General features: G+C 40.8%; 1 protein-coding gene across 2 annotated transcripts in view; it reads left to right on the plus strand.

Annotated features, from left to right (window-relative positions):
• The window catches only part of bmpr1ba (bone morphogenetic protein receptor, type IBa), a 66409-nt gene that overhangs the window by 43434 nt on the left and 1789 nt on the right, over positions 1 to 21186 (plus strand). For both annotated transcript variants that reach the window (XM_044025975.1, XM_044025974.1), the window contains 8 exons: positions 14597 to 14759; positions 15481 to 15580; positions 16368 to 16470; positions 17219 to 17315; positions 17424 to 17562; positions 18400 to 18592; positions 20139 to 20436; positions 20618 to 20793. In XM_044025975.1, the coding sequence (XP_043881910.1) occupies positions 14614 to 14759; positions 15481 to 15580; positions 16368 to 16470; positions 17219 to 17315; positions 17424 to 17562; positions 18400 to 18592; positions 20139 to 20436; positions 20618 to 20793 (1252 nt within the window). In that variant the 5' untranslated portion in view covers positions 14597 to 14613. The remainder of the gene's footprint in view (positions 1 to 14596; positions 14760 to 15480; positions 15581 to 16367; positions 16471 to 17218; positions 17316 to 17423; positions 17563 to 18399; positions 18593 to 20138; positions 20437 to 20617; positions 20794 to 21186) is intronic.

Here is a 21186-nt window from a genome sequence, read left to right on the forward strand (position 1 = left end):
GCCTTGAAAGCACCGTCAGTCGTTGCGAATGCCACGGACGCTTGAGCACTCGCATTGCACACGTGCGTACACATGGAGACAAACATGAAAATTGCCCGAATGCTTGAAATACATTTTAACAGTGACACTGAAGAAGCTGCACAGCTGCGGGAGAAGAGGAAATTTGTAAAAATCTGACACATAGTTGGAGCTCGACCAAGGCTTCTTTATGTTGAATGTGTTAAACTTTCCATAAGTTATTCACACGGTTCTTTTCTTAACATTACAACGAAAAGTTTTTTGGCACATAAACTTCCATTTAGCCGCAGCACTAATATTAGTGCTCCACCTGTATACCAACACTGCTTCAATGGTAATTAACAAGTTAATAAAAAAATAGAGCCAGATAAACTAAACGTAAAATAAACGAGGTAAACTAAACTTAGAAAAAGAACAATCCCCTGAAATTGCCCAGAATATAATTTAAAACTTAAATCCCCAGGTTATAATTTTGATTTTGTAAAATCAACATAATGAGCGTGTCATGTCCTTATTTTTTATTATAAATGTTTTGTTTGCTTGAGTTTTTAGGGTGAGGTTTCAAGGTTACAAACTGATGAAACTGTATTCAAACTGAATTTTGCCCAAGGCTTGATGGCAGCAACCTCTTTTATTCGTTGACAAGATATGATTGAGTGGACCAGTAATAGCCTCATTCATTGGTTGACACTCGGATGATTTATCGTCCCAATAGATCCAACAGTGAGTCAACGTGCAAATATTTGTTTTCTGCAAAAAGATGGTCATTTATTCATGAACTCTTTTTCTTTCTCTATCTATATTTTACTCACTGTTTTCTTCCTGTTTATCCCCCACGCTCTGCTACTCCTAAACATCACATGGAAGCCCTAATTGACTGAAAGGCAGTCTAGACCTGGTCAGCTAGTGTTTCTTGGTCTTATAGCCACAGGTGAATTGGAATTATTATAGATATTAAATGAGCTGCAGACACTACGTTGTTGTGTCTGCGCTGCAGTTGCACTTTGCCCTGCAGCTCGTCTTGGCCTTTGTCTCTGCGGTAAACCAATGAAGGACGATGCGTTCATTTGTCTTCTTGGATAAATGAGAGCAGAGGGAATGCACGCACACTAGTGCAACATGTATAAATCACACACACACACACGCACACACACACACACGTACATGCACATACTTTTTCTGTGACCTTCCACCTACGCCAGGCTGTAGCCTTCAGTGTGAGTTCTGGGAAGTGAGGAGTGAGCGTGATAGCTTACATTTCATTGTCCTTGGTGGAAATAAGCACCGCTGTATCGGTTTTCACAGTCAAAGCTCTGCCAGTTGCTTTGCTTTTGTCACTGGCCGCTAATGAGAGTTGCTTTCCACAGAAATCCTGGTTTTGTTTTAACAACAAAACACCTACGTGGATTTTTGCCAAAATAATAAACCCTTGACACAACAGTTGTATGACACCGTCTGCCCGAGGCGATGGGGATACGCTGTGCCTTTCACAAGTCCAGTGATCTGTTTTTAGTTTCCATAAAATCAGTTTTTGGCAGTATCTGTATGTGGTGTCCATGTCTTTGTGTATTTTACATCACTGAACACCTGCTTAGTAAACTCAGGTTTCAGTAAGCGCACTCAGAATTGTGTTCCTATGGTGTAAAATAGACTAAATTGCAAATTCTGAGTGCATTTATTGTCATCCACTATAAAAACCTATGCATCATCCTTGCGGAAATCTAACTGAGATGATTTTGAATGTCAAAAAGGGAGATTTCAGAAAAGCAAAGCAAAAACACCAGCATGGACTCACTCTACCAAACGGTTGCTAGTGCTTTTTGCTCCCAAGTCTCAAAGCTTCCTGACAGGATGTGTTGAGTTCCCTTTCTGGAAACTGATACTTCATTAGAACCACACAACTGTTGGTTGTAAGGCTGAAACAAATAAGTTTATGTCCTGAAGTAGATTGTGCTTCTCTGTTTTCTGTTTTCTGTACTGCGTCTTCTTCAACACAGCTGCACGAAACCATGGTCTGATGTGGGAGGGTGTGAATGGATGAGGGATGATAAGACCGGACAAGAGAGGCTAACATGGTCGCAGGAGCTTAGGATCTAGGGGTTTAGTGACATAAATATGAGTTCCTGATATACCAGATTTTATGGTTAAAAAAGACAGGGGAAAAATATTTGTTTGAATGACCCCTAATGGGTGGAAGGTCAAGGGATGTGAGGAGGGTTTGGGGCTGAGGGGTATAACATCCTGTAATGGATACAGATCCAGTAACTTCTAAACCAGTGAGATTACCGGTTTGGCCCTGACTTCTTAAGACGCAGCTGGAGTGGGGCAAACGCACGTGTGTGTGTGTGTGTGTGTTGCACCCATTGTTTGAAAAGAAACACTATAGCAAAAAAGTGAAATCATTAAAAAAAAAAAGCAAAGTCAGTGTCAGTGAGCCGAACAGAAATTCAGTACCGCTCAGGTAACATTAATGAGATGAAGACGTACTGGCTGCTACACCGTTGTGGATTTACTTTGCGGTGGTTTTATTGTCGTACATGAAATTTTATCTCAAACAGCTGAGTTTGTCGTCCGACCGTGATTGAGTGTGAGAGCTCAGCTCAGCTCAGCACAGCACAGCACTGCTTTGACACAATACAGTGATAGACAGATAACAGGTGAGGTGGTGCACAGCAGACCAAAGCTGGCTGTCAGAGGGAACAGTGCACTGGGACTTTAAGAGCTTAGGGTTTTCCATGCCTTACCACACACACACACACACACACACACACACACATCTAATGCAAACCATATTCTAAATGTACTATCACGGGGAAAACATAAAAATTACAGTATGTAATTTAAGGTCATTAGTGGCTGTTCGATTGCTACTTTTACCCAAATGGCTTTGCAATAGAGATGGTCATCATACGCTTTGATGGGTACCTAATGGGTGTCCAGATGGTTGGTGTGTGAACGAGCAGAGAATGGATCTCACTGACAAGCTGACAACGTGTTTGTCCAGTGAGATAATATTTAAAGGAGGCCTGGAGCAAGTGATGGGTGATATATTGTGACTTTGTTAATGGGAAGCTAATCACACAGAGGAGACAGTTGGATGCTGTAAACACACACACACACACGCACACACACACACACACACACTTACGCAATCATCGTCTCATGCACCAATAACGCGCAGATGCATTCTTGACACGGATGGTGCGTAAATACGCTCATGGCCACAGTCTACACATTGTACACATATTTGTCTTAAGCGTAATTAATGTCCTCACCACATATGCATCAAACACATACTGTACACACACCCGCACACATGGGGTGTAAATGGAGGGAAAGTGAGTGTTTAAGTCTAGGGAGACGACTGAGACGCCACAGACCAGAACTCTGGGAAATAAACACATGACAGCTGTAATGTTAACACCATCAACCCTCCCCTTACACACTCACAAAGGTGGAAGTTTCAACAGCATGATACACAGCAAGGCACTCGCTTGTACTCGGATTTGCCTGTTTTCAATTTTTCTGTATGTATCGTATGCCTCAAGTTCAGATGTTGCCCATTTATTTTGGTTTTAGACCAAGCAAACATCGTCAGTGGTTATTAGTTATTAGTGCGTGACAATGTCTGTGAGTAAATCACGTATGTGTGACAAAGAGTGTTTTGATTGCCCCCTCATTCAGGCTCGATGTGACCTGACAGATAAATGATAGTGTCTGGTATCTTGTTACACACTCCTTGTGGGAGTTTGTGTGTGCAGTGGGGCTTTTAATTATACCACTGTTTCATATGTTGTGTATCAGAACGGCAGAGAGAGAGAGAGAGAGAGTCAAGGTTGAAACCATTTATAGTAAGAATAACACACATGTATGTTTGGCAGCGTGGCTCAGCACCTGTGATGCTCCAGAACAAATCTGGGCACAGACTCGTGAGCCTCTTTGGCAGAAGCTGGGATTCACAGCGTTTCAGTGGAAATGAAGTGAGTGAATACACATTTTTGATTTGAATAAAACTAAAGGCCAGCACAGGTTGATGTCGTAGGTGGAGGGAGTGGGATTCATCAGAAGTGGTAAGAATTGGTTGCATTGTTGTGGTTGTTTACCTAAACCGTACAGCCATTCTGATCTGTTTGCAGCACTTTCTTTCACTGCTGACAATAAATATATAAATATACCTCATCCAAGTCATAGAATATCTCAATTAAAGGCAAGTAAATCAGTATTTGATGTAAAAGGCTTTCCTTTACTTATGAGGCTTCATCTTCACAATATAGTTTGAGTAGTGTTAAAAACATTTCATGTTTTGGGATCAACAAAGCAACTTTTCTTCATTTCAACAGCAATTTTATTTTTCTACAGAGCAGGGTTAACTTTTAAACTCAGTAGAATGCTCACAACCTGCAGTTATATCTACGTACAGTATGTAGATTAGTCATTTCTATAACTTCCTGTTAAATGACACAGTCCTCATTCTCTGTAGTTCCTCTACAAAACTGTGTCCATTCTTTATGTCTTCCTCTGTGGTGTGCTGCGTATTTAAAATGTGTGTGTGTCACTTAAAGTATTTATTTAGGATTTCACACAGGAAGTTGGCGTTTTTAAGTGGGGACATTTCTCAGCCTGACAGGAAGAGAAAAAAACAGTGCATTTGGGTTCTGTGTGTTTAGTATGGACTCCGAGATGAATAAGTGAATAATGTCATTGATTTCTTACGGAAACGGTTAAGTAATGCTTTTTATAATTAGTATCTATAGTTTAGATTGACCCCATCTGTAAGAAAATTAAACAAACTTGTGTATGTAGAGTCCACCAGCCAAGGACCACGTACTGGCTCATGTACTTCTGGACTCTTCTGTACTTAAAAGTGCACAGAAAAACAGGCGCGAGGTTACAGAACTCACGACTACGACTGCACTTATTTCTCTTCTTCCTCTCCATGAGTAGACTGCTTCACTGCCGAAAGACAAGCAAAGTGTCTCCCACTGTGTGTCGTCTTAAAATGTAAAACGGCAATTAGTATCGCAGCCGCACATCATGTGAGAGCGTGCGCTCTGTGAGTCTCATCGTTATCGAGTTCTGGCACATGTTCTTAGCACCAAACCTGCCTTTGGCACATTTCTGGCAAGTTATTTTTATTCTCCTCACGCACATGGAGATCCATGTCCGCAGCAGAGAGTTCTCCAGTTTCCTGCATTTGCCATTTAAAAAGCAATGTACCAGCACCAGACACATGCACACCTGGCTTTTGAAGGGAATGACAAGCGAAACTCTGATTGGCTTATTTGACATTATGCTCATAACACACCTATGAATAATACTGACACTAAAACTAAATCGGATCCTAACTCTGCAACTACCCGACTGCTGTTTAAATTCATGTCGAGTAGTCTTTCCTTGTGCTCTCTGTCTGGTTTAATGCCCACCTAGTAGCATAAAGCATTTATTTAGCTGGAGGCATTATGTCTTCAACAGCTCAGAAACGTATCGGGACATTTGTCACAAATGTTTATTTTGACTCAAAGAAGAACTTCTGAGCACATTTTTGGCCACAACTCAAGAATTCCTTCAGTGTTTATGGCGAAATGTCTTCAGAGTCTTCATTACATGTTTGTAAATCGTCTGTGTGACTGTGTGGCTGTCTCCCTATCATATAGACACACCTTCTCTTTTGTCAACACGATATCTGAAGAATGCCCAAAGGGAGTTTCATTAAATATGGCAACAGAACCTTAAGACCTTCTTAATAAATGACTTCAAAGTCATCACAAGTCTGGAGCGACGTTGATATAACTTAATCGTTTGACAGATGTTTCATGTCTCGCACAGACGCCTCGTACGTGACGCGACACGCACATGCAGACACATAAACATCACATGACTAGACTTTACCCTCTCTTGTCTCCAGCAGAAAAGGATTATATACCCCAAAATAAAAATACTGATGATGCTGTGATTCTTTACTTTTCAAAATCACATTTTAAATTGTGAACGTGTGTCTGCATTTATTTGTCTCGGTTACATTGTGTGGAAGACTTTTTCAAGGCCTAGCGTCAAGTGTGGCCATTGTTTATCATTTTATAGGCATGATTTTTGCATACCACCACCATGATGGAACAATGAGTCACATGATGATATCATGGGAATAGCAATATCTAATGTGGTAAAAATAGCCGCCAACTTTTAGGGGTGAGTATATTGTAACCTAATGCTACAAATGCTGCACATCATAGTCCAAGCATGCCGTGCTCTGTGATTAAATTGATTTGGTTTATTAGGTTTAAACAAAATGATGGTCAGGCCATTAATGGAGAGAGTGTATCACTTATTTGCCACTATTTAACAAGTAATGGACAAGTAATATAAGTAGTGGATCTAACATCTGATTTGTGGTCGGATCAAGGGTGTTTGGACGTTTGAATAAACACATAATGTTGAAACACATACAGGGTTTCTTGTTATATGGAGCAAGAAAGCTACTTTTTTATGAAGCTGAAAAATAACAGCGCTTTCGGGCCAAACTGAAAAGAAATAAATGTAATAATAGTAATAATAGCAATTGTAATATCACGATAGAGTTGTAACACTACGAGGATAAAGTCGTAATACTATGAGGATAACGTTGTAATACTATGAGAAAAAAGTCATAACATTATGAGAATAAAGTCGTAATATTATGAGAAAAAGTCACAATATTACGAGAGTAAAGTCATTATTAATCAAGCAAAGCAAAAATGAATTTTTTAATTAAATTAAATAATGGTACAAAATCTCGTACCATTACGGGAATAAAGACGACTTTTTTTTCCTTTGATGTTTAGCCCTAACACTCCGTCGTACAAACTGATGAATCGGTTATCAAAATAGTTTCTTAATGAATTAGTAGTTGACTCAGAATCCATCAATCTGTTGACAAAGCCTGGCCTCTCTGACTGTGACAGACGCACCAACAGAAAGGCTAAGAGTTCATCGACAGTTTATTTAGCTCCAGAGCGTCGCGACATTCGTTCATTTTGTGCCACAGTCAGTCAAATGCAAATGGACCCAAGAGGCGAGAAGAGCGAGAAAACCAAGATCTGCTTCATATCCACGTTGTTGATTCAGTACCTGCACGTGTGTTCCTGCTCATGGTCGAGCATTCCTCTGTCACACGCTCACATTTGTTTGTTTGAACCGAAGAGCAGCTGCTTGTAGGGGATTTGTACGAGATGCTTCTAATCTTTGTTTACCACAGCAGTCGTTTAAGGATATAAATATGTGTACCATCCATCTTCTTTACGTACATTATGATACACGCCAACTCTGCTTTAGGTCTTGCTGATAAGACGTTATTAATTGCACTATAACTTTCGTCAACATCAGTTTAAAAGAACTTTAAAAAAGTACAGTATATCCATTTGTATGCAGTGTGCAGACACACAGAGATACACACACGTGATCACGTAGACTGTGTGTATATGTATACCTGGTTTCTTCAACCTTCACTGAGGAGTAAAACTGAATCTTATATGAAATGGACTGATTTTAAAATTGTTATCATGATAACAAATCACCCAGCTCTACTATGAAGTCAGCATTCCTTGCCTTGATGAATTGGTGATGGATTTTAATTGTTTAAGATGATGATAAAATAAAAACACAGTAAACAAAGTAAATCAGTGAAGGGCATTGTTATTATCCAATTTAACACTTGGATATTTGTTGCCAGACACTTTAACTTCATTAGATTAATGCAAACGTGCAAAAACTACACCATGACAACAGTGGACCTGATGATTTCATTTCAACTTAACCTTATTATTCTCCTTTGTTTCTTGACATAGGACTGAGCCGGACATCTGTGACCTTTAAGTTTTTATCTTAACGATAAACCTTTTGTAAGGAGATTATTATCCTTTGGGACAAATTTACAAGCGCCGCTTGTTGAACGGATGTGATCAGACGCACTAACCGCACACGGCCACAGCCCACGATTGGTGGTATGTGTGTATATAACCACATGCCTCGTGTCTGTGAGCAGATGTGGTTACGTTTTTGTGAGAAGGAGCAAAGGGGCTTTTGATGAAGAGACCAGCTGGTGTCCTTTCTCCCTTTGCTTTGCTCTCTCACACTTCCTTCAAGGACCATTTTATCATTTCCTTGTATTCCAAAGGGAACGCTGAGGGCCTTCACTCATCACACGTGCACACACATGCCCACACACACACACACGGGTCGCAGCATACAGCTGGTAGATGACAGCTGTAAAACCAGAGAATGGCACTGGCTCATTACGGCATCATTCATCAGTGTGACATAATGGAGGAATGTTTGACGAGCTGTTGATGATGCAGTTGTCCAACAGGATAGAAGGCTTCAATGCAGCTTCTAAAAGCCCCCAGTGTCCCCACTCTAGTTTTATTGTGCTGGTTTTGCTAAAGAAAACTTCTTAAACGTTATTTTCTCTCAAAGCCTCATGACATCACTTTGGTTTCTTTTCTACTTGCTGGTCCGGCTCAATCCTGGATGGAGAGCCTTTGTGCTTGGATAGGTACAATGTCCTATTTGTTCCATTGCAGGAGTGACTGAGTGATGGAAACAGTTAAAACATGTAGTGGCAGTTGTTACGTTTCCCCCCCTTCCCTTGTACTCCTATACTCGAAGCACAAGTCTCTACTTTTATTCCAAATGTATCTGAGGGTTTTTTGGCCAAGAGGATGAATAAAGAGGTGTTGAAATGTGGAAGAAAAAAGGAAATACTGTGATGTAAAAAAAAAGATGTGCAGGGGAGGAAAATGGAAAGTGGGTTTTCTTTTTGAAAGCAGAACAAGAAAAATCCGAGGATGAGTAATGATGCATAAACTGTTCCAGTCCTAAAGGCACCCGCTATAATACAATGTTTACTATAACATTATGTTCTTATGAGCTAGAGATTGACAGCTTCGAGAACCAACCTCTAAATTCAACTTTTCTTATGATTCAAAGTTGTGTCAAATCCTTTCTCCTCAAACACTGTCCATGCCACAAACATGTGGTGTAACATGCACGCGGCCAAACAAGCATTTCACACGGAGAAAGTGCTGGACAGTGAGCTTTGTCACGGAGACTCAAACTGTTTAGTCAAAACGGCGAGTGAGGCAGCCTCAGTTTCCCCAGCATCACACATTTGTGTTCATTAAGACATTCCAGTACGTGTGGGATGGTTCTGCTCATCGCAGCATTGACAGGGAGAAGAACATAGAGATAAGACCAGGCATTGAAAGTACATGGAAGTGGAGAGAGAGGTGCACAGACTTAAGTTAGGTGGAGAGAGAGAGAAGAAGAAGAAGAAAGAAAGAAAGAAAACCTTCTCCTTTCATGTTTCTTTGGTCGTACAGACAGGACTGTCAAACACCAGGAAGATGAACTGCTACTTAGAAGGGAGATGGGGGGAGGAGGGGAGTTGCGTTGTCAAATGAGTGTGTCTAAAGTGGAAGGCAAAGGCGGGTAGTGTTTACATGGGCTTGGTGAAAAGGCTTTTCTGGTAGGCCTTGTTTGACAACGCCGGATAATTAATGAATATCTTCTCTTTCTTTCCGCTTCCCTCCCTCCATCTGTCCGTTTCCCTGTGAGTATCCCCTCTTCATCTTGCTATCTCTCGCACAGCGTCCCTCTCCCTCGCTCCTCTCCCCGTTAACCATCCACACGTCTGTCATCTTCTTTCTTTTTTGTGTGACTCAGTTTGTACAAAAGCTGCATCTGTTGAAAAGAGAGCCTTTCGTGTTTTCTTGGGGAGGGTTGCGGGGGCCACAGTTGTTAATTGCGTGTTGACAGTGGCCCCTATTTCCTGCCATCAAGTCTGAAAAAGCCTATACGGGAGACCTGAAAGCACATACTGGTTACTGAAAGGTCATTTTAGTGAAAGAGCTTCGAAACAATTATGGTGTCAGTGAAGTGCCGGGAAAATTGACCAGTTTGGGAGCTCAGATCACTTAGCTTCAGACATGTTGTGACATCGGTGTTACTTAGCAAGGTATTGGGCTGCAACCCTTTTTTTTCTCTTCTTTTTGTGGGACCCCGGTTAGAGGGGTCACCTCCAGAGTGGGAGGTTGGTGATTAAAATCCTGACCACTATCATCACCGAAGATGTGAAAAATGGTGCCTTCAGACTCTCTGCTTAACACTGAGCATAATGAGAGATATAGCAGGAAGTGGGTAATATCACCCACTATGACTTTTATTAGCTTATATATAGAATACAACTGTTTAGTGATAACAAAATAGTTAGCTTAAACAGCACTCTCTCTTCACTCTAAATTTTATGTCTGCACTGCACTACAATTAAACGACAATTTGCAAAAATAAAACAATATATCTAAAACTAAAGCTTTATTTTTTTGAATGAAAAAAATGCAGGTGTAGTGACTTAACAAAATTTATCATGTCACTTTGTCAGTAGTCGTTTGTTATCAATAACAGTCCAATTTCTTAATACATTATTAATAAAAAGGTTGCCTTCTGTCTCTATGCAGTGGATTCATTAGGCTGGGTGATAATAAGGTAATGTTTTATACTGTGCTAATAAAATAGCATTATCATTTCATTATCTTCATTAAAACAAATCATCTGTCCAGTGTAGAAACACTAGGGTCTTACTGAATAATAAGTATACCTTACTCAATGCCTTAACTAGAGAAAGCACACTTTCCCACAGTATCAATACACAACTGTTTTTCTTTCTTTTAAATCCTAACTGCAGCCCATTTTTGAGTTTTGGTTTAAAATGTTATACTGTATTACCTCCTTTGCTTATTCTTTTTACAAATAATTGTTTTTCTTGACTTTTTGCCTTTGCGTTTATTGCTTTTGATAGTTTCTTAAGTCTTCCTGTTAAGATGTTTGTTGTGCACCAAAACACAAAAGCATATCCGTGTATTTTTATAACCTATTTGGCAATCAAACGGATTCCGATTCCCCGCCCCCCCAAAAAAGAAAGGGTGACAATAAGTCAATCCAAAAAAAAAACACAACTCTTGATGTTTTGTTGTTTGTTGTTGTGTTTGAGTCGATAATAACTTAAATGCTTTTCAAGCTGCGGGCTGAATATGCAAGTATTGATGTAACTTCCCTGAGCTGCAGCACAGTGGAGAATACAAGAGTAATGATGCTGCTTTGGCTGAGTGAGAGGCTGAGATGGTGAGACAGAAGAGGCAAGAGACAGGTGCAGCGACGGTTAGAGTGGAAAAGCGAGAATGGAGTCACTAGATATCAGTCAGATAGTCAGACTGGGCACTTGACAGATATCAAAATCTGACTGTACATCATGGTCTTTGTTAAAAATAATTGTGTATATGTATATACATATATATGTGTATAAATATATATGTATATATATATGTATATGTATATACATATATATACATACATATGTATATGTATGTATATATATATATATATATATATATATATACATATGTATATATATATATACACGTGTATGTATGTGTATATATATATATATGTGTATATATATATATATATATGTGTGTATATATATATATATATATATGTGTGTATATATATACATACAAACACACACACACTCTGGAGGAACTATATAGCCAGGGGTCCCAGGTGCAGGATGTGAAAGGCTGTGTGTTTTCTCAGCAGCACCTCACATGACATATAAGACGGGGCAGAGACGGTGGAAGATGAGAAGAGCGTGGGGTAAAGAAAGATTTTTATGTCGTGTGAGAGAATGAAGGAAAAAACGTTGTGGAGAAAAAAGGAATCTATAGTTTGCATAGGTTAAGAAAAGGCCACGCTTTTCAGTTTACTGACGGGGCGTATGCAGGACGTAGGCAGAGCATGAGAGTGATAGAAAGAAGATGGGAGGGACGGGAGGGAGGGAGGGAGGGGGGATAAAGCGAAGTAATTGAGTGTGAGGTAGTAGGATGGGAAAAATGAGTGAGGGAGGGCAACAGAGTGAGAGAAGGGGTCAGTGGACTCTGCTCTGTCCCCACTGAGTGCTGCTTAACTGGCCACCAGTTCCCCACAGTTCTGTCACTTCTTATTTGTTAATTCCCCGTTCTTTCCCCCCCTCCCCACTCTTCCTCAGTCCTTTTCACGCAAATCGGTCACTTGTTAATTTGACCCCTTTAAACCCCACTGTCTTTCCCTTGCTGTATTGTCAACACGTGAGTGTGTGAGATGCATTTAGAAAGAAATAGGCAGCATGAAAAGGACCTATAATTGAATTCTGGTTTCTTGGTGCGTTGTTTAAATCTTTACGGTTGCATTACCTGGAACTGTCCGTTTTAACTTTTTGTTGTGTTGTTAAAAACAAGTGCACAACTGTTGACAAAGCACATAGTATATTAAAGAGAGAAAGTGAGTGTGTGCATGTGCATACATTTCCAGGCCGCTGTGTGTGTGTGTGTGCATTAGTGTTTTTACATTAGGGAGCTTTAACCGTTTATCCCCGGAGGAAGCTCTTTGAAGTTTCGTGAACGACAGCTGAGCTCAGATGAAAGAGAGGATACAACCCATTATCTCATGTTTGACTGACAGTCCGTAACCACCCTGAAAAATCCACCGCACATTTCCAAGCTTCCATCTGATCCTGTGCGTTTTTGCAGTGACTATCTTTGCTGTATGTTTACTTTACTCTGTGTAAGTCAAAGTCACATTATACTGCACCATAAAGACACAGTCATAACAATTATATCAATCATTATTCATTCATGATGTTGACCTTGTCATTTGCTCATTATTTAACATGTGTACATAAGTTTCCTGTGTGTTTTCCCCAACTGTCACCCTGAAAAGTTCTATTATATAGAAATTTGTCACAATATTACAAGAAAAAGACTCTTTTACAGTACTTCTGTCCCCTTTTCTGTAGTAATTGCTACTAGTAATTGTGAAAGACTGCAGGGCCTGTGAGAAACCCAGGTATTTCACATATTAAAAATATTTTTATAAATTCCGTGCGTCAGATGTTTCTGGTTCTTGCTGGACTGTTGTGGAGCAGACAATAAAGCTATCGCGCCAAAAGCGCTTGCTGTGATTGACCACTCGAGTGAGGAAGAAAACATTGGCTGAGAATATTGAGATATCATGCCATGCTGTATCATATTAGCCACACATTTAGCCAAGATGTGGACGACTTGTGTGGTTAGATGAACCTAATTTTAATGATACGTAAATGCTGAACACCTATATTTCCCTTTCTTCCCCTAAAGATGAGAAGAGGACAGTAGTAATTCAACGTTTAACTTTATTCTAAAGTAAAGTATATATATATTCTAGTAAAAACACACTGTTGGTGCAGTATTTGCTCCCTTTTACACATTTTCTGTGTTCATTCTCAGTCGTGGTGGAAAAGAGCAGAAATGACTGTAACGGGAGAAACAGATTCTGTATCTGCTATTAGTTTTTGAGTTTTTTTCCCAGAGAGGAAGGACTCATGTTTATTTTGGACGATCTCCTCTCGCAGCTGTTAAGCATCTGGCCCCAATGATCATGCGAGAGTGAATGAAATTCTTAAAAGCCAGGAAGAAAAGACACTTCCGTGATCCCCTTTTTTTTCCCCTCAAGTGACAAACAGGTGCCCTTTTGAAATAGGATAACTGGGGAATAAGAGCTTCCTCCTAGTTCTTGGGAGCTGTATTGGTTGTAAGAGTAAAAAACATCTGCTGTGGGAGGGGAATACATTTCAAAATATCAGGTGTTTGAGCTCAGTTTTCTTCCTTTCCCCCTTTTATTTTACATTTATCACCAGTTATACATGTTTTTCATTCAATAAATTCTACGTCCTTTACGCTGCAGTGAGTTGGATCGTGTTTTGAGTTCATTCCGCCAGCTCATGTGGAACAGATTTATGATGTAAATACAGAGTCGATATTACATTTGCCATTTTGGCTCTAACCTCGTCATCACTCCCCCTGCAAGCAGACACTGAGACTGGGAAGTAAAGGTATTTAAGGGAGTGCGGCTGGCGGCTGGCGACGTAAATGTTCACCAACAGAAGCAGTGGTCGGAATTACAGTAAACTGGATTATTCCATCAAAACGCACATGCCGAAGAACTCGATACGTTTACAGTTGAAAGAAAACAGTGTATGAATTCCCCTCTCAGTTGCCTTCATGTTCAGATTGTCAGTGAGAGAACAAAGCCAAGAAACTCCTTCAGAGCACACGTCGTCTTCTGACGTCCGTGACATTAACAGCGGTGGTGCTGGTGCTGGTGGTTATAGAACACAACTGCGGCGTTAACAGCAGTGGTTGCAAACGAGTGCATCAAGAGGGTCATCACCGTCGGGTCAGGTTATTGACAGTTTAACAGCACCTTAATGGAAAGGGTGTGGTGGATCCTGTGTATCGGAGCCAATCAATCACTGCCAATAGAGATGTTTGCCTGAACAAGCTCAGTGCGTTTGAACATGTTCCATCAAATATTGAACGCGAGAGATATTTTATCTTCCACCTCAATCTCAATATACCTTTTGATCAACTTGGCAAGATTCACGTATAATGTAACATCTAGGTCTGGCTGTAGCGATGTTGGCGCCGTGCTCCTGCCACTAATTTGCTCCTATTTTCCTTCTTTTTTTGCTTTACAGGCAACATATTGGACAGCATGCTGCTAAGAGCATCCAGTAAGGAAGCGGGGGAGAGTGGGAAGGAGACGAGTGGCAGCGCAGCCCCCGCCTTGTCCTCCCAAAGACTACTGTGGTGTCACTGTTATCACCACTGTCCAGAAGATTCAACCAACAACACGTGCAGGTAAAGGGAGGAGACGCACAAATAGAAAATTCAAGTATTTTATATGGAGATGCTTTGGGTCAGTAGTAAAACAAGTCGTCTTCCACCTGGAGCGTCTGGGGCTTGATCCCACTCGTCTACACCCTGACGTGTCCCTGGGCAAGGCACTTAACCCCAAGTTGCTCCCGACGTGTGTCAGCAGTGTGTGAATGGGTATAACAGATGTGTTAGAGGAGAGTGCGACGCACAGAGTTGCGTCGCATGAAGGTGTATGTGTAGTGCGACGCCCTTTATGTTGTCGTCAATGCTCGGAAAGTGTTTTTATGATTAGAGGCCATTTAAATACAGATCATTAGACGTGCACACAATTGAGAGCGTCCGATGCACAAGGATGAAAATAGCAGCGTGTGCTTTTCAGCTCGTCGTTTGATACTCGGGGCGCCAAAGAAGTAGGTCAATCTTTGTCAACTCTGAAATAAACTTTGAACCACCGTCATCCAGACAAAGCTCCTTAATCAGACGGAATTGATGAATTATATAATGTACCCAGACACTGTGAGTTTATTTTCTTTCTTTTTTTTACCCACAAAGTAAAAACAGACTGGACAGAAGTGCAACCGTACAAACTCCTTGGAAGCTCCTCTGCAGCGTCTTCTGTGCATGTTTAGATGTTGTATGTGACATCGACTCTCGTTTTAAAAAAAAGAGATTCTACACATTGCAGCCAAACCTTGTTTTCCAGGACTGATGGCTACTGTTTTACCTTGGTGGAGGAGGAGGGAGGGGTACCGGTCCAGACTGCAGGTTGCCTGGGACTGGTCGGGTCCGAGTTTCAGTGTCGGGTAAGTATGTGACTCACTGCATAACCTGTCTCTTTTATTTTTTCCAAAGGATTTTCTTCATTTTTATTTAGTCCATGCTCGGGCTGGGTACAAAAAAAAAATCTTCTGATTCATATCAATTTTGTGATGTCAAGTCATAAAATCCTTGGATTGGTCTTTCAATATATGCCATTTCCTGTTTCCTGTCCACAAATCTCACAAGATTATCAAAATTGATATCGGAATAGCTCAGCTGAGTCCGCAGATTTGTTTGTTACTTTACTGCCTATGACGGAAAGACCCAGAAATACTTCCATACACCGCTTTTCACATGCTTTGGTGTCAGGATTGTTGCACAAAAGGACAGTTTTAGTTAGTCTGTGTCCTCAGTGGTCAACTCAAAACGTCACTGATGAGCAAAGAGGACGTGGCTGCGCTCACAGCACCCTCTGCTGGTCAACTTGTTAAGGATATTGGATATTTTGAACTAGAGCAGGTGGAGAGTTTGAATTATCATTATTAGAGCTGCACTGTGTGGTAATAAATGAAGTATGTAATTAAATCTCTTCCATAAACAAGCAAATTTGGTATGGAAACTTGACTCGCGAAAATTGACTCGATTCACAATCTTGTGGATCAGCAGCGATGCCCAGCCCGACTTAATGTCTGTAAACGTAAAAAGAAAGTACGCCGTTTTTGAGAAACCAACATTTTAAGATTGTTAATATCATCGTCATGCTCCAAATCAGCAAATCATTGTGGCACCAAAGAAAAACCGAGGACTAAAATGAACTTCTTTTCCTTTCAGGACACATGGAACTCGCGTCAGAGGAGGTCGCTAGAGTGCTGCACAGACCAGGACTACTGTAACAGAAATCTGCACCCGACACTGCCGCCGCTCAAGCCACCTCGTAAGATCATATGTCCACTCTCATCCCTCCACAACTCTTTGTTGCCAGCGGAACACTAGGAAGACATTAAAGAGCCGCTTGTTCTCCAGTTGGCAGGTGACAGGGACAGCGTTGCAGGTGACAGTGATATGGTCAGGGCCAAGAACTGTGACCGATGGTGTTACAGCACACGTGATAAACAGATAGAGATATCATGAACCGACCTCTGAAGTGGCGGCGACAGTAGGGGAGGTATTGTCACTCAGGCACGCCGAAGCTACGGTGTCTCGAGAGAATACGGAGGTCTCCGCTGAGAACACTGTTCTCTGTCGGCCTGTGAGTTCGAGAGACGGTAAACCTAGATTCCCAGGGAAATCGCAAGCCCCAGCATGCACCGAGAGGCAGACTCATCAATCTGAAACCCTATCATAGCAGATCAGGAGGAGAATTAATCGACTAGACTAATAAAGGCTTCTTTTCACTGTTGACTGGGGCCTTGAGGGGAAAAAGTGTGTGCCAGAAGAGAATGAAAAATTGACGACTGAAAAGTGATTTGTATTTGATTTACTGTGCATTGGTTCTTTGGAGTGTCCCATTTCTTAATATTTTCTCCACTACTTCAGAATGTTTAAAAGAATAAAGTAATATAAATAGATTGACACACAGTGGAGAGTATGTGAATAATGTTTAGGGATATAAATAATAAATAATCTTTATTTTCTGTCTGTCCATGTCGCCCTCTTTTCCCCCCTCTGTCCACCCTCTCCAGTCTATGGAGATGGAAAGATCCACCACATGGCCTTGTTGATCTCAGTCACCGTTTGCAGCATTATACTGGCCGTCATCATCGTCTTCTGCTACTTCAGGTAACTCCACCTAACTCCTCAGGAGTCCTAACATTATCCCAATTTACTGTAGCATTTATAACGCACATTTTAGTTCACTTAAAAGAACGTGTGCTGAATAATTTACAGGTATAAGCGCCAGGAGTCCCGCCCACTGTACACTATTGGTCTAGAGCACGATGAGACCTACATTCCCCCGGGAGAATCGCTGAAGGACCTGATAGAGCAGTCCCAAAGCTCTGGCTCAGGATCAGGCCTCCCTCTACTGGTGAGATACCCACATCACAGCCAATCACCTATTAAGGCTTCACAGTACATGCCCCCTGACATCATCACTGGTTAGGTTTTTAACGATGGCCTGGAAGTGCAAACCATTATTACCAAAGGTGAAACACTTTTACGAAGCTTGAGACAAATTCAAATTTTTAAAACACATGTTCAGAACATGACACACATTTACAAATCAACAAAACAAATCAACAAAAGCCACAATTCTAATGGAAAGGCAAAACTTTCAAATGCTTTTCCGCTATAAACAAAAGACACATGAACCAGTTACCAGCTGACCGGACAGTTATACACAACATAGCACCACTTCCTTTCAACCTGGCTTTCAAAATAAGAGCCACTGACTTTCTACTACTTCTTCGATCAAACTTTTGCCATAACGATCACTGTATTTGTTAATTCTATAAAATAAAATAAACGTTTTAATGTCATTCCCCAAGCCTTGTCTTGACAGTTTGTATGTTAAATATTATGTGTCTTATTGTCCTAAAAGAATTGACCACTCACTTTAACACGTCCGGGTCACCTGCAGCATTTGGTGCATCCCCTTTCCGTAAGAATTAGTTTTTTGATTTGTACATTTCAAGTTTTATAAAAGAGTTTCACCTTTTGTAATAATGGTTTGAACTTCCAGGCCACCGTAGATTTTGCTACATTTTGTGAGGTTAATATTTTGAATTTCATATATTTGATATAATATCTTTCTTGAAACAATGATAATAATATGCTATCTCCTGCATCACTCATCTTTTAAAATGTGAAGTAAAGGAACTAAAACATGCTGCTGATCCGTTTCCTGCTTGTCGCTTCCCTTCAGGTCCAGAGAACGATAGCCAAGCAGATTCAAATGGTGAAGCAGATCGGTAAGGGGAGGTATGGAGAGGTGTGGATGGGCAGGTGGAGAGGAGAGAAGGTGGCGGTGAAAGTCTTTTTCACCACTGAAGAGGCCAGTTGGTTCAGAGAGACTGAAATCTACCAGACCGTCCTAATGAGACATGAGAACATACTGGGTAAGTCTAATGTTTGTCTGTTTATAGTCATTTTCTCACAAATCTACAGTATCATTCTACAAAATCTCACCTATGCTGTCTAATGTAGTAGCACAATTCCTCAACAATCATGGAGTAATGGATGACTAACCTAGGTTTGGAAAGACAGACAAAGTGGTGTATTGAAGGGTGATTAATTATTCATTTTATGCTCCGGTTTCATCACAAACAAACAAACAAACACACCGACAATGAATTGCAAACTTTCCGTAGCTGGAGTTTGAGCGTCTCCTTCCTGCCGCACCACACGACCGGCGGCACCACAACAGATCAATTACGGCTCCTCACTTGTGTACTATAACAAATTATAAAGAAGACGTCCACTGCGAACCGACGCTTGAATAATTAAACACTGCAAGAAGCAGAGTAATTAAATAATGGAGCCAAAGATCACTTGCCAGTTAGCCCAAAGACAAACCTGATGCTGAAGAGCACGTTCCTGAGTTGATGCATGTTTTATTAAAATGTTTAGCTCCAGGGTCAAATCCTTCAAAGCATCCGTTTGATAGCACTAACAGGTAAACACGTTCTAGTCCTGACAGAGCAGAGCCACATGTCCACAGTGCTCTGCCTCATCACAAACGGGAACAAGCTCCACTAAACAGAACATAAAATATGCAGCATTTACACTTAAATCTTACTCAACTTGCAGCCGGAGAACCAAACATTACATCCACCTCAAGCAGTGATGGAAATTGTGTCTTACATTTCCAGTTTTTTCCCCTTTAACCGCTGCTGTTTCTGATTAATCTAGTGTGTTATTCTGGGCTTTTCAATTATTATTTTTTTTAAACCTAAACAAAAGGATAATTGCTCTACGGTGTCTGTGTAGATTTTCGTTCATCCAGGTCATTGTTGTAGAAAAACACAACTGGATTTGAAGTTCTTCATTACTGACTCGATGTGTTTTGGATTTTTACTTATTGTCGCGTTGTGTTACTGTTTATATTTGAACCTCTCAGTCATCTTCACACCGTTTTGTAAAGTACAAACAAACAACAACTGTTTGATTTATTTTCCACGTTAGTGAGACAAACCTGACACTTTGTCTAAATGAATTGATAAGTGATAAGTCTACTTTATTGCTTCATCTAAATTTTACACATCCTCTAGACATACGAAAACACACATTTTAAGCTCTGACGCTTCAAGACATAATTGTATAATATTTGTATCTGTTATCTTATGATGGTGTTTCAGATGCTTTTCATTGTGTTCAGTTCACTGGCAGATATTTGTGTTCATCATGATCATGCAGACTTCATTTTTAGTTTATAAAAAAAAAAGGAAGAAGAATAAGGTGAACAAATGATTCATCTATAACATAAAAGTGGTCTTTTCTGCTCTTCTGCTACGATTGAAATCTACAAACACACAGGTTCAAAGTGAAGATGAAACAGGACCATGTTTCCATAATTACTGGCGCAAAAGTCAGCGATGTGGACATTTACTCTCCTTGGACTTCGATGCCTGTTAACGCCATTCTCTCTCCGACCTCCACTCACAGGTTTTATTGCCGCCGATATTAAAGGAACTGGCTCTTGGACGCAGCTCTACCTTATAACAGACTACCACGAAAATGGCTCCTTGTACGACTACCTCAAATCAACCACTCTAGACAATAAAGCCATGCTGCGACTGGCCTACTCCTCCGTCTCGGGACTGTGTCACCTCCACACCGAGATCTTTGGCACCCAGGGAAAACCTGCCATCGCTCACAGAGACCTGAAGAGTAAGAACATCCTGGTGAAAAGGAACGGGACGTGCTGTATAGCTGACCTCGGACTGGCGGTCAAGTTCATCAGGTGAGGACGTCACAAACCTGTGCTGTTATTGACAGTGATTGATCGAATCCATGTGTTGCAGAGTTCAAGCTCTGCTAGCGGGTTGGGAATCAAAGTGTCTTCAACGTCTTTTTTCAAACGATTCCTTAGAAAGGAATTGATCTTTAATTTAAAGCTATTGCTTTGATCTCTGACTTTGCAGTGACACCAACGAGGTCGACATCCCTCCGAACACCAGAGTTGGAACAAAGCGTTACATGCCTCCAGAGGTTCTGGAAGAGACTTTGAACAGAAGTCATTTTCAGTCGTACATCATGGCTGACATGTACAGCTTTGGGCTCATTCTTTGGGAGATCGCTCGGCGTTGTGTCTCAGGAGGTAAATATACAGTGTGCTTCTTTCCTTTTGGACAAAATCTTGAACATTTTTTGATGGAACTGAAGTGAAAGTTATTGTATTTTAAATAGCATTGAAAGTGGGATTTGTGGGATTTGATGTGACAGAATGAGGGCTGTCAAAGTTAACTTGTTAATCGCTGCGATTGATTCAGCCCGAGATTTCGATTGGCACTTGGAAGGCCTGAGTTTATAGGCCTGAGTCTCTTTGAAACCGCGTTGCTCTTTGTGTAGTACTGTGTTTAAAAGGGAAAATATACAATTAAACAATGGTGTCTGAAATGCACACTGTCCGATTACTTGTGAACTTTTAATCTAGACTAACACATTTCAAAATCTATGGACAGCCCTAGACAGAATGAATCAAATTTGTCTT

Source organism: Solea senegalensis, linkage group LG5, assembly GCF_019176455.1.
Source record: "Solea senegalensis isolate Sse05_10M linkage group LG5, IFAPA_SoseM_1, whole genome shotgun sequence".
Taxonomy (NCBI): domain Eukaryota; kingdom Metazoa; phylum Chordata; class Actinopteri; order Pleuronectiformes; family Soleidae; genus Solea; species Solea senegalensis.